The sequence below is a fragment of the Ciconia boyciana genome, chromosome 16 (assembly GCF_034638445.1).
Source record: "Ciconia boyciana chromosome 16, ASM3463844v1, whole genome shotgun sequence".
Taxonomy (NCBI): domain Eukaryota; kingdom Metazoa; phylum Chordata; class Aves; order Ciconiiformes; family Ciconiidae; genus Ciconia; species Ciconia boyciana.
This window is the reverse complement of record NC_132949.1, coordinates 14,889,988-14,905,682: the sequence shown is the minus strand read 5'-3', so window position 1 is coordinate 14,905,682 and position 15,695 is coordinate 14,889,988. Positions and strand designations below refer to the sequence as shown.

Genomic DNA, 15,695 nt, shown 5'->3' with positions numbered 1-15,695 from the left:
ATGTCAGGGGCATTGGGGATGTTGGGGACACTGAGCCACAATGTGTCTCAGTCCCTCAAGTTGGGGACATTGGGGACACCAGGGACATCAGGCCATGACGTCTCACAGTCCCTTGGGGGACTTGGGGGACTTTGGGACATTGAGGACATCGAGCCATGACCTGTCCCAGCCCAATGGCTTTGGGCAATGGGTGCCCACGTCCCTCAGGTTGGGGACATTGGGGACATTGAGCCATGGCATGTCTCCATCCTTTGGGTTGGGGACACTGGGGACATCAGGCTGTGGCATGTCTCCATCCCTTGGGTTGGGGACACTGGGGACATCGAGCCACATTGTGCCTCAGCCCCATGAGTTGGGAATGTTGGGGACATCAGGCCATCGAGCCACAATGTCTCCATCACTCGTGTCAGGGACATTGGGGACATCAAGCCACATCGTGCCTTGGTCCCTTGGGTTGGGGACTTTGGGGACATTGGGGATGACACCCATGGGGGGGGCACACACTTTTGGGGGGACTCTGCCAAAAACGCAGACCCCGGGGGTAGAGGGGGACGAGGACAGGGTGGGTGACAGGGACAAGGTGGGTGACAAGGGACAGGGACACTTGGGGCGGGGGGCCACAGGCTCCTACGCTGACACAAAATTTGGGGACGGGTCCCGGAATGGGGGTGGGGACAGGGACACAGGGGACGGGACCCAGGTGTCCGGGCTGGGGGAGGGGGGCCACCAGCCCCCCCAATTACCTTAGAGACTCGTTACGAGTTAAATTAGCACGAAAGGCCCCGGGGGGGCGGTGGGGGAGGGACACGGCCGGGGCCGGGGGACGGTGGCACCGGGCCGGGGTGACAATGACAATATGCCATACTGGGGGCAAGTCGCGTCACAGACTTAGTTCAGAACGACGGGGCGCGCTGGCTTCCGGCTGCGGGGGGGACAGGCGTCAGGGACCCAGGCGTCCGGGCCACGAACCCCCCCGCACCCCCAAGGGACCCAGGTGTCCAAGCTGTCACCCCCCTGTACCCCCAAGGGACCCAGGTGTCCAAGCTGTCACACCCCCGTACCCCCAAGGGACCCAGGTGTCCAAGCTGTCACCGCCCCCCGTACCCCCAAGGGACCCAGGTGTCCAAGCTGTCACCCCCCCGTACCCCCCAAGGGACCCAGGTGTCCAAGCTGTCACACCCCCCGTACCCCAAGGGACCCAGGTGTCCAAGCTGTCACCGCCCCCCGTACTCCCCCAAGGGACCCAGGTGTCCAAGCTGTCACCCCCCGTACCCCCAAGGGACCCAGGTGTCCAAGCTGTCACCCCCCGTACCCCCAAGGGACCCAGGCATCCGGGACCCCGATCTTCACACCCCCCCAAACCCCATTGGGGACCCAGGCTTCCGGACACCCCCTAAGACGGGACCCAGGCGGGCTCCCTCCCCACCCCCATCACCAGGACCCAGGCACCCCGTCACCCCCAGCCCTCCCCCCCGATGGGTGCCCCCCAAAGGGACCCAGGGGTCCGGGCCCCCTACCTTGGCGGAAGGCGTCCTGGAGGCGGCTCTGGGGGAGTTGATACAACTCAGCGAAGGGGTCGCGGGGCGACCGGGGCGGGGGGGGCAGGCGGGGGCTGGGGGTACCCCCCGAACGCCTGACTCCCCCGCGGTTGACGACGGCGGCGGCGGCCAATCCCTGGAGCAGGCGACGCAAGGCGGGGCCGGGCGGGGCCGGCGGGGGTGGCGGCGGTGACGTCTCAGGGGTGAGGAGGGAACCGGGGGTCCCACCCGGGATCCCCCCGGGACTCTCGGGACTGGGCGGTAACTTTTCGGGTGCTGCCTCGGGGGGCTCTGGGGGGCCGAAGGCGAAGGGCGGGGCTTGCCGGGGGGTGTAGGGGGGGGTCCAGGTCTCGGTGGCTCCCCCCGGCGTCTCGGGGACCCCCAGGCCCGGCACGAGGCGGGCACCTGCGGCCAAGCCTACGCTGGCGTTGGCTCCGCCGGCGGCTCCAAGGGCAGCGCCAATGGTGGGGCCCAGGGAGGAGCCAACGCCGGCGGAGAGGTTGGCTCCAAGGCCAAGTCCGGTGCCAAGGGCGGTGCCGACGTTGGCTCCGATGGCAGCTCCAACACCGAGGCCAACACCAGATCCAAGAGCAGGGTCAATGTTGGCTCCAAGGCCAAGGCCAATGGTGGATCCAAGAACAGAGCCAGCGTTGGCTCCAACGGCAGCTCCAGCACCAAGTCCAACACCAGATCCAATCCCAGATCCAATACTGGCTCCAACACCGAGTCCAATGCTGGTGTCAACACCGGTTCCAAGAGCAGAGTCAACGTTGGCTCCAATGTTGGCTCCAAGGCTGAGTCCAACAGTGGTGCCAACATCGGGTCCAAGCCCGGAGCCAACGTTGGCTCCGAGTGCAGCTCCAACGGCAAATCCAAGGGCAGATCCAAGACCGGAGCCACCACCGGCTCCAACGCCGGCTCCAACTGCAAGTCCAACGCCGGCGCCAACATCAGATCCAGGAGCGGAACCAATGTTGGAGCCAACATTGGCTCCAAGGCCAAGTCCAACGCTGGATCCAAGAGCAGAGCCAACGCCGGCACCAATGTTGGCTCCAACAGCAGCTCCGATGCCAAGTCCAACACCAGATCCAACATCAGATGCAAGAGCAGTGCCAACGTTGGCTCCAACACCAAGTCCAACGCCAACATCGGATCCAAGAGCAGCACCAACATTGGCTCCAACACCGGCTCCAACGGCAAGTCCAACACCGGATCCAAGAGAAGAGCCAACGTTGGCTCCAATGCCAGCTCCAACGGCAAGTCCAACACCGGATCCAAGAGAAGAGCCAACATTGGCTCCAACGCCAGCTCCAACGGCAAGTCCAACACTGGATCCTAGACCGGAGCCAACATTGGCTCCAACGGCGGCTCCAACAGCAAGTCCAACTCCAGGTCCAACACCAGATGAAAGAGAGGAGCCAACATTGGCTCCAAGAGAAGCTCCAAGGCCAAGTCCAACATTGGATCCAAGACTGGAGCCAACGTTGGCTCCAATATTGGCTCCAAGGCCAAGTCCAACACCAGCGCTGACTCCAGCACCTATATTGGCTCCAACGCTGGCACCAACGGTGAGTCCAACGCCAGCACCGACGTCGGATGGAAGAGCAGGGCCAACAGCCCCAATGCCGAGCCCAACGCTGGCTCTCACGCCGCCACCAAGACCAGCCCCGATGTTGGCCCCGACACTGAGCGCAACACCGGCTCCAAGACTGGTGCCAACGTCTGCTCCGTCGTTGGCTTGGAGACCAGCTCCAACATCATCTCCAGCGCCAGCTCCGAGAGCAGCTCCAATATCAGCCCCAAGGTTGGGGCCAACATCGGCGCTGGCGCCAGCTGCCACACCAAGGCCAACGTCAACTCTGATGCCAGCTCCCACGCCAATGCCAACTCCAGCGCCGACATCAGAGCCAAGACCATGTCCAACACCATCTCCAAGACCACGTCCAACGTTCGCTCCGATGCCGGCTCCAAGACCAGGGTCAATGTTGGCCCCAACGTTGCCTCCAAGACCATGTCCGATGGCAGCTCCAAGACCAGATCCCATGTTGGCTCCAAGACCAGGTCCAACACCAGCTCCAAGACCAGGGTCAACGTTGGCCCCAAGGCCAGCTCCAAGACCATGTCCAACGTCAGCTCCAAGGCCACATCCAATGTTGACTCCAAGGCCAAGGCCAACGTTGACACCAACATTATCTCCCACGTCGTCTCCAAGCCCAGATCCAACACCAAGGTCAATGCTGGATCCAACGCCAGGGCCAACACCGAGGCCAACGCCGACACTAAGGTCCCCAGCTCCGATGCCGGCACCGGGGAAGTCAAGGCTGGGGCCGAAGGGCTCGGGGGGGCCTGGGGGGGCCTCGGCTGCCAGCTGCTGCCGCAGGCACCAGGCCTCGGCCTCACTGTGGGAGAGACAGGGGGTTATGGGGGGGCCATGGTGTGACCCCAGATGCCTGGGTCCCCCCGGGGGGAGTGGAGGGTGCCTGGACCCATGGGTCCCATGTGGGGTGGGGAGCTCCCAGATGCCTGGGTCCCATGTGGGGTGGAAGGTGCCCAGACATTGGGCTTCCCTTGGGGGTGACGGGACACCTGGGTCCCCTGGGGCTGGTGGGACCTCCTGGATACCTGGGTCCTCTGAGGGGGGTGATGGGGCTGCCCGGATGCCTGGGTCCCCTGAGGCCACCCGGACACCTGGGTTCCCCAGGGTGGGCTGCGGCCACCCAGACGCCTGGGTCCACTCACCTGATGACGAAGTTGTGGGCGAGCAGGGCCGGGCCCTCGGGGCGCAGTCGGGCGTAGACCCACGTCCAGCCCAGGCCGTCCTTGCGCTGCAGCCGCGTCACCAGCTCCCCCCGTGCCTCTGCCCCTGCTCCTGCTGCGGGGACGTGGGGACGTCAGTGGAGATGGGGGTGGGGACAGGGGAGGGGGTGGTTGGGGGCATGGGGACACGGGGACGTCAACGGGATGGGAGTGAATGGGGGGGTTGGGGACATGGGGACGTCAACGAGGTCAATTGGGGTGGATGGGGACATGGGGACATCACCACGGACGGGGTGATTGGGGCAGTTGGGGACATGGGGGCATCAACAACGTCGATTGGGGTGCATGGGGGCACGGGGATGTCAACAGGGATGGGGGGTCAACAGGGACATGGAGGACACCCAGGGGGGAGACAAGGTGACCCCAGGGGATGTGTGGGACACCGAGGACATTGGGGAGGGGCCAGAGTGACAGCAGGGGACCCAGGGAACACGCAGGGTGATGAGGGACACCCTAGGGGACATGGGGACCCAGCGTACAGCCAGAGGACAGGAAGACCCCAGGGGTCCCAAGGGACAGCTGGGGGGGATAAGGAGACCCCAGGGGGGACGGGGGGAATGAGGGACCCCAGGGACCCCAAGGGACAGCCGGGAGGGCCAGAGAGACCCCAGGGGACCCTGGGGACAGCCAAGGGGACACTCACCGAGGCGGAGGTGCTGGCGGGCGACGTGGCTGAGGTCTTCAGGGTGCAGGAGCCGGTACCAGGAACGACCCAGGAGCTCTCCCCGCCCGTAACCCAGGTGGATCAGGACGCTGCGGGACAGCATGCCTGGGTCCCTTGCCCACCCATGCCCGGGTCCCCCCCGGATGCCTGGGTCCCCCTGGACACCTGGGTCCCCTCCTGAATGTCTGGGTCCACCCAGATGCCTGGGTCCCTTCCCAGATGCCTGGGTCCCCCCCGGATTCTTGGGTCCCCCTGAACACCTGGGTCCCCTCCCACATGCCTGGGTCTCCCCCAGACACCTGGGTCCCTCCCGGACATCTGGGTCCTCCCGGGATGCCTGGGTCCCCTCCTGGACGCCTGGGTCCCCCCACAGATGCCCGGATCCCCCCAAAACGCCTGGGTCCTCACCTGTCAGAGATGTCGAGCAGGGCGAGGTCGCGGGCGTGGCGGCTCTGGAATGCAGGCAGCAGCAGGCAGTCGGGGCAGGGCCAGGGTGGGGGGTCCAGGGGGGCGCAGAAGGCGACGAAAAGCCCTGGGGGAGCCCCGGGGGGACCAGGGGGGGCCTGGAACCGGCCCCGCAGCAGCACCAGCTTCCGCCCGGCGCTGGGACGGCGCGAGGCCCGCGAGGTGGTGAAGCGGCAGCGGAAGAGGCGCTCTGGGGGAGGGGGGGCTCTGTTGGTTCCTCTGGCCTCCGTCTGTCCCTCCATCCATCTCGCTGTCCTTCCATCCTTCCATCCCTCCATCCTTCTATCCCTCCCTCCATCCATCCCTCTGTCCTTCCATCCATCCATTCCTCCATCCATCCTTCCTTCCCTCTGTCCTTCCTTCCCTCTGTCCTTCCTTCCCTCTGTCCTTCTATTCATCTGTCCGTCCTTCCAACCCTCTGTCCTTCCATCTCTCTGTCCCTCCGCCCAGCCCGCCATCCCTCCAACTCTGTCCCATCCATCCATCCATCTGTGCATCCTTCCATCCTTCCATCCTTCCATCCATTCATCCCTCTATCCTCCTAACCCTCTGTCCTTCCACCCATCCTTTCATCCTTCCATCATCCCTCCACCCCTCTGTCCTTCCATCCATCCCTCTGTCCTTCCATCCATCCCTCAGTCCTTCCAACACCCTATCCCTCCATCCTTCCATCCCTCCATCCTTCCCTCTGTCTTCCCGTCCCTCCCTCCATGCCTCCATCCCTCCTTCCATCCCTCTGTCCTTCCTTCCCTCCATCCCTCCCTCCATCCACCCATCCCTCCATCTGCCCACGCCCCACCAAGCCCCTCCCCCAGGCCCCTCCCCCCTCGGAGGCCCCACCCACCTGCCTGGGGGGGGCCCGGCAGGGTGAGCTGATGTCGCACCAGGGGGTGGTCGGCCGGATCCAGCAGATCGTAGATGCTGTCGCCCTGCGCCACCAGGTCCACCTGCATGGGGGGAGGCTGGAGGATCAGCACCCAGCACCGTCCCTTGGCACCCAGCACCCCCCAACACCCATTGCCCTGCGCCACCGGGTCAATCTGCATGGGGGGAGGATCAGCATCCGGCACCCCCCAGCACCCATCGTCCTGCAACTCCAGGACCACCTGCATGGGGGGAGGCGGGAGGATCAGCACCCAGCACCCTCCCCTGGCACCCAGCACCCATCATCCTGCAGCAGTAGAGCCACCTACACCCCGGGGGGACAGCACCCAGCACCTAACCCCGTCCCCACATGCGGGTGCCCACCATGGAGTGCCCCAGGTGCTGTGCGACGTTGTCGGTGACGCCGACCAGCTTCCCCTCGCGGGTGACGGCCAGCAGGAACCCGGGCAGTGACGCCACCAGGTCGGCCAGCTCCGGACCCCCCAGCAGCTCCATGGGTGCTCCCCGCGCTGGGCCTGCATGGGGACACACATCAGCACCCATCCAGCACCCATCCAGCACCCGCCACGTAGCCCGCACGGTCCCGCCACAGTCCCGGGGCACCCACGTGGCCCCGGCACCCATGGAGTTGCTGGTGGCACCCATAGCCTCACCCACGTGGACCTATGGTGGCCCTGGCAGGACCCACAGCATCACCCATGTGGACCCACGGGAGTCCCTGGTCCCTGTCCCCAGTTCCAGTCCCTGTCCCTGTCCGAGCCCCTGTCCCTGGTCACGGTCCCCATCCCCAGTCCCACTCTATGTCCCCAGCCCTGGTCCCTGTCCCCGTCCCTGGTCCCTGTCCCCATCCCTTGTCTCCAGCCCCAGCTCCCCTGGTCCTGGTCCTTGGCCCGGTTCCTGACCCAATTCCAGCCCCAGTCCCTGTCCCAGGGTCTTGGTTGCTGTCCCAGTCCCCCTGTCCCAGCCCTGATCCCCGGTCCCTGGTCCCTGGTCCCGGTCTCAGTCCCTGTCCTGATCCCGGGTCCCGATCCTGATCTCCAGTCCCCCGCCCCAGTCCTGGTCCCCCTGTCCCAGCCCCGATCTCGGTCCCAGCCCTGATCCTCGCTCCTGATCCTGATCCCCAGTCCCTGTCACCAGTCTTGGTCCCTGCCCTTATCCCAGGTTCCAATCCTGATCCCTGGCCTGCAGCACCAGTCTTGGTCCCAGCCCTGATCCTGAGTCCTGATCCTGAGTCCCGATCCTGATCCCCGGTCCCTGTCACCAGTCTCGGTCCCTGTCTGGGTCCCCCTGTCCCAGTCCCAGTCCCTGGTCCCTGGCCCCGGTCTTGGTCCCTGTCCTGATCCCAGGTCCCGATCCCGATCCCCGGTCCCTGTCACTGGTCTTGGTCCCTGTCCGGGTCCCCCTCTCCCAGCCCCGATCCCCGGTGCCTGGCCCTGGTCTCGGTCCCAGCCCTGATCCTGGTCCCCTGTCCCGGTCGTCCTGTCCCAGCCCTGCCCCCCGGCGCCTGGCCCCAGTTTCCGTCCTGATCCCCAGTCCCAATCGAGAATCCCGTTCCCCTGTCCCTGTCCCTGGTCTCGGTCCCAGCCCTGATCCTGGGTTCTGAGCCTGATCCCCAGTCCCTGTCCCCAGTCTCGGCCTCTGTCCTCGTCCCGGGTCCCAGTCCTGACCACCGGTCCCTGTCACCAGTCTCAGTCCCTGTCCCAGTCCCCCTGTCCCAGCCTTGATCCCTGATCCCTGATCCCTGGCCCCGGTCTCGGTCCCTGTCCTGATCCCAGGTCCCGATCCTGATCCCCAGTCCCTGTCACCGGCCTCGGTCCCTATCCCCGTCCCCCTGTCCCAACCCCTGATCTCCCGCTCCCTGGCCCCGGTCTCGGTTCTAGCCCTGACCCCGGGTCCCGATCCTGAATCCCGGTCCCTGGCCCCGGGTCCCGGTCCTGAATCCCAGTCCCTGGCCCCGGTCTCGGTCCCAGCCCTGACCCGGGGCCCGATCCTGCCCCCCCCCGGCCCCTGGTCCCGGTTCCGCTCCCGGCCGCTGCCCGCGGTGCTGACCCCCGGCACCGCCCCCCCCCCGCCGCTGTCCGCGGTGCTGAACCCGCTCCGCGCTTCCCGCCGCTGTCCGCGGTGCTGAACGCGCTCCCCGGTCCCTGTCCGCGGTGCTGATCCCACCCCTGCCAGCTCCGGTCCCGGTCCCCGTCCCGGTCCCCGTCCCCACGCTGGTGGCTGTCCCTCTCCCGCTGCCCATCCCCGTCCCGCGGCCGGTTCCCTTCTCCAGCCCGGTGTTGGCTCCCCATTCCCGTTCCGCTGCCTGTCTCCATCCCGGTGCCGCTGCCTGCTCCCATCCCGCTCCCAGTCCCGTTCCATCCTGTTGTCGCCGCTCAGCCCGGTCCCCTGCTCCCGACAGCAGTTCCTGTCCCCTTCCTAACGCCGGTGGCCGGTCCCATCCCGCTGCCATTCCCTGGTCCCATCCCGGTGCCGTTCCCCGGTCCCATCCTGACGCTGATTCCCGGTCCCATCCTGGTGCTGATGCCCGGTGCTGTGCCTGTGCCTGGTCCCATCCTGACGCCCAGTCCCATCCCGCTGCCTGTGCCCAGTCCCATCTCAGTGCCGGTGCACGGTCCCATCCCGCTGCCCCGTCCCATCCCAGCGCCAACACCCGCTCCCGTCCCGGTGCCGTTCCCCGCTCCCGTCCCGGTGGCCCATCCCAGTCCCGGATTCGTCCCCCCATCCCAGTCCCATCCCCATGCCTACTCCCATCCCTCTCCCATCCCCATCCCGGCACCGCGGCAGCCGGTTAACGCACCGGGACGGAGGCAGGCTCCCTTGCGGGTGTAGATGCAGGCGAGGGCCATGACGTGCAGGTAGGAGAGGCGCGGCCGGTCGCCCTCGGGCAGCGGCAGGAGGTCGCGCAGGGCGCGGATCTCGGCGTTGATCTGGTCCCGCCGCGCCTTGGAGGCGCCCTTGGTGGAGCGGAGCATCCTCGCGCCGCGCCGCCGCCCGCCCGCCCCTTATATGGCCCGCGTTGCCCTACGTCACCGCCGCGTCACTGCCCCCCGCCCCGCCCATTCGCAGCGCCGGTGGGGGGGGGGAGGGGGGGGGGGCGGCCGCGTCAGCGCTGACGCTGACGCGCGCGCGGCGCAGGGCGCGGGGGGGTGGGGTGGGGGAGAGGGGGAGCGGCGCGCGGCGGCTTCGCACCGAAATAGGAGATGGCGCGCGGTGGGGGGCGGGGCTGGGGAGGGGCGGGGCGGGGACACGCCCCTCCGCGGGAGGGGGAGCGGTGGAGGGGGCCGTGGAGGGAGGGTTGGGGGAGTCGAGGGAGGGTGGAAGGGCCGATGGGGGGTGGGAGGGCTGAAGGGGGTGGAGGGAGGGAGGGAGGGGTCAAGGGGGTGGAGGGGTGGGCGGAGGAGCTCAAGGGGTGGGCGGCTGGATGGACGGGTCAACGGAGGGGCGGAGAAGCCAACGGCGGTCAAGGGAGGGATGGAGGGATGGATGGAGGGTCAACAGAGGGACTGGGGGGCAATGGGGGATGGAAGGGCTCACGGGACGGAGGGAGGAATGGAGGGGTCAACGGGGGATGGAGGGGCTCAAATGGTGGAGGCATTGGTGGATGGACCAGGAGAGGGGTGGAGGAATGGAGGGAGGGTCAACAGAGGGATGGAGGGGGCAACCCGGGGTGGAAGAGCTCAAGGGATGGATGGAGGGATGGACAGAGGGATGGAGGGGTCAAGGGAGGAGGGAGGGGGTCAAGGGAGGGAGGGAGGGGTCAAGAAGGGGATGGAGGGGCCAATAGGGGGATGCAGGGCCTCAAGGGATGGACAGAAGGACAGAGGGGGTCAACAGGGAGATGGAGGAATGGACGGAGGGTCAAGAGAGGGATGGAGGGGCCAATGGGGGATGGAAGGGCTCAAGGGACGAAGGAAGGGATGGAGGGGGTCAACAGGGGGATGGAGGGGTCAACGCGGAGACGGAGGGGCTCAAGGGCTGGATGGACGGACGGACGGGTCAACGGTAGGGTGGAGGAGCCAACGGTGGGTCAAGGGAGGGAGGGATGAGTGGAAGGGTCAAAAGAAGGATGGGGGGCCGATGGGGCAGGCGGAAGGAGGGCTGGAGGAGCCAATGGGGTGCCGGACTCAATGGGGGGTCAATGGGGGCGGGAGGTTGGGTGGAAGGTTCAACAGAGGGGTGGACTGACGGACGGACGGGGGTCCACAAAGGGACGGGGGGGACGGAGGGGGCTGAGGTGGGCTGCGTGTCATTGGGGCTGCCCCTGCCTGGGGGACCCAGCCGTCCGGGGTGGGGGGGCAAAGGTGTCTGGGAGCCCCCTTCCCTCCCCAAGCCTCTGGGAACCCCTTCTCCCCATCCCCCCTCGCCTTTCGCGGGCGCCCCCGGAGCTGGCCCCGCCCCCGCCGCGGTTCCCCTCCCCTCCCGGCTCCGCCGCTGCCAAATTTGGGCGCTGAAGTCGCTGCGCTAAAAATAGGCGCCGGCGGCTAAAAATAGCGGCGGGGCGGGGCGGGCCCGGCCGCCCGGGACCGCGGGGGGCAGGGGGCTGGGACGGCCGGGTCCCCTCTGGAGGAGGGGGTCCGGACGCCTGGGTCCCCTCTGGGGAAGGGGGGCTCGGACGCCTGGGGCATTTGGGGGGGGGACACCCGAACGCCTGGGTCCCCTCTGGGGGTGGGGCTCGGACCTGGGTGCTGGGGGGACAGGGGGGACGGGACGGGACGGGACGGGACACGCGGGTCCTCGGTCTGCAGGGGGTGGGGAGGACTCGGAGGGCTGGGTTCCCTGCGGGGAGGGGGACACACACACACACACCCGCAGGCCTGGGTTCCCCGGGGGGAAGGGTGCTGGCGGTGGGGGCCCCAGAATGCCGGGGTCCCCGGACTTCGGGGTCCCCCACCGCGGCCGCGTTTCCTCGGCAACGGCGGAGCCGCAATGGGTTTTTTTGGGGGGGGGGGGGGCGCTGGGAGAGCACCCAGGCGTCTGGACGGGAGGGAGGGGATGAAGAAGGAGGATGAGGATGGAAATGGGGGAACGCAGGAGGATGGAGATGAAGGAGGATGGGGAATAAGGGGGGGGTGAGGATGAGGAGGGAGGAAGATGGTGAAGGAGGATGGGGGGTGAAGATGAGGAGGGATGGAGGAGGATGAAGATGGAGGAGGATAAGGAGGAATGGAGAAATAAGATGGAGGAGGATGGGGGTGAAGATGAAGAGGGATGAAGGAGGATGAAGATGGAGGAGGATGAGGAGGGATGAAGGATAATGAAGATGGAGAAAGATGAGGATGGAGGAGGATGAGGAGGGAGGAGGAAGGGTGAGGAGGATGGGGGCGAGGATGAGGAGGGACAAAGGAGGATGAAGATGGGGATGAAGGAGGATGGGGAGGCAGGGGGGGTGAGGATGAGGAGGGATGATGGAGGAAGAAAATGGGGAGGAAGGAGGTGAAGATGAGGGAGGAAGGAGGATGAAGATGGAAAGGAAGGGGGGGTGAGGATGAGGAGGGATGGAGTAGGATGAAGATGAAGGAGGGGGCGAACAAGGAAGGATTGAGATAGGGATGAAGGAGGATGAGGGGGGATGAAGGTGGATGAAGATTAAGGAGGAGGATGGGTGGTGAAGATGAGGAGGGACAAAGGAGGATGAAGATGGGGATGAAGAAAGGGGAAACGAGGAGGGACAAAGGAGGATGGGAAAGAAGAGGGGGTGAGGATGAGGAGGGATGAAGGAGACTGAAGGAAGAGGATGGGGAGGAAGGGGCACGAGGATGAGGAAGGAGAAAGGAGGATGAGGAAGGAGAAAGAGGACAGGGAAGAAGGGGGATGAAGATGGAGGAGGATGATGATAGTGGATGAAGGGGCTGGTGATGAAGATGGGGACGAAGGAGGATGAGGGGGAGGAGGATGAAGCGAGGGGAGGAAGAAGGGGATGAAGATGGGGCTGGAGGAGGAGGGGGATGAAGATGGGGGGGAGGATGAAGAGGCAGCCGAGGCCGAAGGGAGACCCCCCTCGCTGCCTCCATCATGGTGACAACGGGGTCCCCACTGCCCCCCATGTCACCCCCATCCCCCAAGGGGACCCAGGTCAGGCCCCTCCTCCTCCCCTCCCCTACTCAGTCCCCCCCCCAAGGGGACCCAGGCATCCGGGACAGCCCCTCCCCCAACAGGGGACCCAGGAGTCGGGGAATCCCCCCAAAAAAGGGACCCCGGCATTTGGGGGGGACCCTCCTCCCCCCCCCCAAAAAAGGGGACCCCAGCATTCGGGGGAGACCCCACCCCCCAAAAAGGGGACCCCAGCATCCGGGGGGGACCCACAAAAAGACATGAGGCTGTAAGAAGAAAACATTTATTGGGGGAACCCCCAAACCCCCTGAGGCCGGGGGCCCGGGGGGTGGGGGGCGGGGGGGGGGTCAGAGGTCACTTCTTCTTCGCCCCCTCCTCCTCCTCCTGGGCCATGGCCGCCTCCTGCTCCCGCCGCTGGCGCTGGAAGACGGCGCAGTCCTCGGCCGTCAGCCTGCGGGGGGGACCCGGGTGTCGGGGGGACACGATGACACCCATGACACCCCCACCCACCCACCCAGGGGACCCACGCGTGACCTTTGCCCCCACGACACCCACAAAGGGACCCAAGCGTAGAGCGGGGCCTCTGCTGCGCCCACCCAGGGGACACCCAGGTGTCGGGGCGGGGGGGACACGACGGGGACACCCAGGCATCGGGGGCACCCGCTGGGTGATGTCACCCATGAAGGGTCCTGCCGGAGGGTGGGTGGGTTCCCCCCCCCCGTCGGGGGACCCAGGTGTTTGGGGGGGGGCACCCACACATCTAGGGGGGGACCCAGGCGTCTGCGATTGAGGGAGGGGACACAGGGACCCCGGCATCCAGGAGGGGACCCCAGTGTCCGGGGTGGGGGACACCCAGGTGTCGGGGGGTGGGGTGGGGGAGGCACCCACCGGGGGACGACGCGGAGGCCGAGGCTGCGAGCGGAGCCCACCAGGGCCCCCACCAGGGTGGGCAGGGGGGTCCCTCGCGCCGCCACCGCCGGGTCCCGCTGCTTGGCCACTGCCACCTCGTAGAGGTGCTTCAGGGACACCACCCCCACCTCCTCGTGCCCTGGGGGGTGGGGTGATGGGTGTCCAGGGACCCCCCCGCCCCACCAGACCCCCTCACCCCCACCCACAGCACCCCGTGGGGATTCCCCCCCGCCACGAGGCACCCAAGGGACCGGAGAGCCACCTATGGGCACCCATAGGCCCCGAGAACCCCCAAACCACCCAGAGACTCCCCCAGCACCCGGACCCCTCCCTGCAGCACCCCCAAGCCCCGGGACCCCCATATCCCCCCAACCCCCATAAGCACCCCCAGGTCCTGGGGCCCCCCACTCCAGCCCCCAGATACCCCCTCAGTCCCCCCAGGTCCTGGGACCCTCCACAGACCCCCCCCCCAGATTTCCACCCCACCCCCAGCACCCCCAGGTCCTGGGATCGCCCATGAACACCCCCCTCCCCAGCACCCCCAGATTCCCCCCCGGCACCTCTGAACCCCAGAATTCCCCCCAGGGCACCCCATGCTCATCGAGATGGGCCCCCACCCTCTCCAAGAGCCCCCCAGCCTCCAGGACCCCCCAGGCCCCCCAGGCCCCAGCCCCCCGGCCCCCCCCGGCCCCTCACCGGGCCGTGCTGCGCCCTTCTGGACGCCGGCGACGGCCTTGAGGAAGTAGGAGGTGGGGGTCCCGATGGTCAGCTCGTAGCTGCGGTCGGGCTGGGGGGGCACGGGGGGTCAAAGGGGGGCACCCACTGAGGGAGGGTGCCAAGGGGGGGGGCACCTAGTGGGGGGCACCCACTGAGGGAGGGTGGCAATGGGCACCCAGAGTGGGAGTATCAATGGGGGGTACTCGGGGGGGGCACCCAGAGGGAGGGTGTGGGGGGGCACCCAGTGCAGGAGGGGGCACCCAGTGTGGGGGGCACCCAGTGAGGGAAGGTGGCAATGGGGGGCACCCAGTGGGGGGCACCCAGTGGGGAGGAGAGGTGTGTCAAGGGGGGCACCCAGCAGCAGGGGGGCGTCAAGGGGGGCACCCACCGGGGGTGTCAATGGGGGGGCAGCACCCCGTGGGAGTCAGGACGGGGCTGCAGCACCCTTAAGGGGGGTTAAAAGGGGTGGCTTGAATGGGGGGGGTTAGCACCCATGGGGGGTGGACAGCACCCATGGGGGGTTCAAAGGGTGGCACCTGGGTGGGGGGGGGTTTGGGCTTCAATTAGAGGGGGTCAGCACCCATGTAGGTGATCAATGGGGGGATCAGCACCCATGGCGGGGGGTCAGCACCCATGGGGCGGCAGCACCTGCGGGGTCAGCACCCATGGAGGTGGGGGGGGGCAGCACCTTAGGGAGGGTTAGCACCCATGGGGGTCAGCACCTGGAGAGCATCGGGGGGACGACACGACAGCACCTTCGAGGGGGTTAAGGGGGATGGGGGGGTCCCGGTGCCGTGGGGGGGTCCCGGGGGGGTCCCCGGAGACTCACGTGGACTCGCAGGCGGACTCGCAGCGGGACCCCGGCCTTGACGTCTCGGGAGCGCTCGTTGAAGTCCTGGCAGAAGGCGGCGATCGGGACCCCGCGCTGGGGAGGGACCAGACGGGTCGAACCGGGGCTCGGGGGGACTGGGGGGGCCCGGACCCCCAGGGCACCGGGAACCCCCACGAAGCCCCAGACCCCCCCCCCTCAGGCCCCGGGACCCCACTCCGGGACATCCCCCCCAGGCTACGGGAACCCCCCTGGTGCACCGGGCCTCCCCCCCCCCCGGCGCCGCACCTGCCCCAGGACGGGCCCCAGCGGCGGCCCCGGGGCCGCCCCCCCCGCCGGGATGAGCATCCGGAGCGGCCGCGGCGCCGGCCCGGCCCCGGGCCCCGCTCGCACCCCCCGCGCCGCCCGCGCCGCCTTCGACATGGCCGCCGGGTCACGTGGGGAGGGAGCGGGTCACGTGGGGAGGGAGGGGCGGTGCTGAGGAGGGGCGGGGCGAGAGGTGGAGTGGGCCGAGGGGGCGGAGCGCAAGGGAAGGGGGCGGAGAGAGCCCGCCCCGCCGTGACGTCGCTGGCCATATATGGTAGTGGGGGCGGAGCCTAGAGGCGTGGCGGGACCGGGGAGGGCACCTCCCACCCCCAGGGGACCCCGGCGCCCCCGTGCACACCCTGCCCCCCGGGGATCCCCCCACGGGACCCCCGGGACACCCCCACCCCGGGACACCCCGAGGCACCCACACCCGGGACACCCACCCGGGGCACCCAGGCGTCCGGCGGGGGTCGGGGGTGGGGGTTCGGGGGGAGGAGGGGATCACCGCTCC

At 67.9% G+C, this 15,695-nt stretch overlaps 2 protein-coding genes across 3 annotated transcripts; both read right to left on the bottom strand.

The window, feature by feature from the left end:
* Nucleotides 1-795: 795 nt before the first annotated feature.
* On the bottom strand, nt 796-9,344 carry LOC140660323 (uncharacterized). Its single transcript, XM_072881073.1, has 8 exons — nt 9,170-9,344; nt 6,733-6,884; nt 6,329-6,431; nt 5,428-5,674; nt 4,999-5,108; nt 4,278-4,410; nt 1,518-3,937; nt 796-922 (listed from the first exon to the last, which is right to left on the bottom strand). Exons 1-8 carry the CDS (start codon nt 9,342-9,344, stop codon nt 894-896), a joined length of 3,369 nt encoding a protein of 1,122 aa, XP_072737174.1. The 3' UTR covers nt 796-893.
* Nucleotides 9,345-12,690: 3,346 nt separating this feature from the next.
* MRPL11 (mitochondrial ribosomal protein L11) lies at nt 12,691-15,328 on the bottom strand. 2 transcript variants are annotated; one of them, XM_072881042.1, is made up of 5 exons: nt 15,167-15,328; nt 14,879-14,974; nt 14,029-14,119; nt 13,312-13,471; nt 12,691-12,874 (listed from the first exon to the last, which is right to left on the bottom strand). In XM_072881042.1, the coding sequence occupies exons 1-5, from the start codon at nt 15,299-15,301 to the stop codon at nt 12,778-12,780; spliced, it is 579 nt and encodes a 192-aa protein (XP_072737143.1). In that variant the 5' UTR covers nt 15,302-15,328; the 3' UTR covers nt 12,691-12,777. The 2 variants fall into 2 exon arrangements, with proteins under 2 accessions (XP_072737143.1, XP_072737145.1); XM_072881044.1 differs by having other exon boundaries at nt 15,272-15,316.
* Between the last annotated feature and the right edge of the window lie 367 nt (nt 15,329-15,695).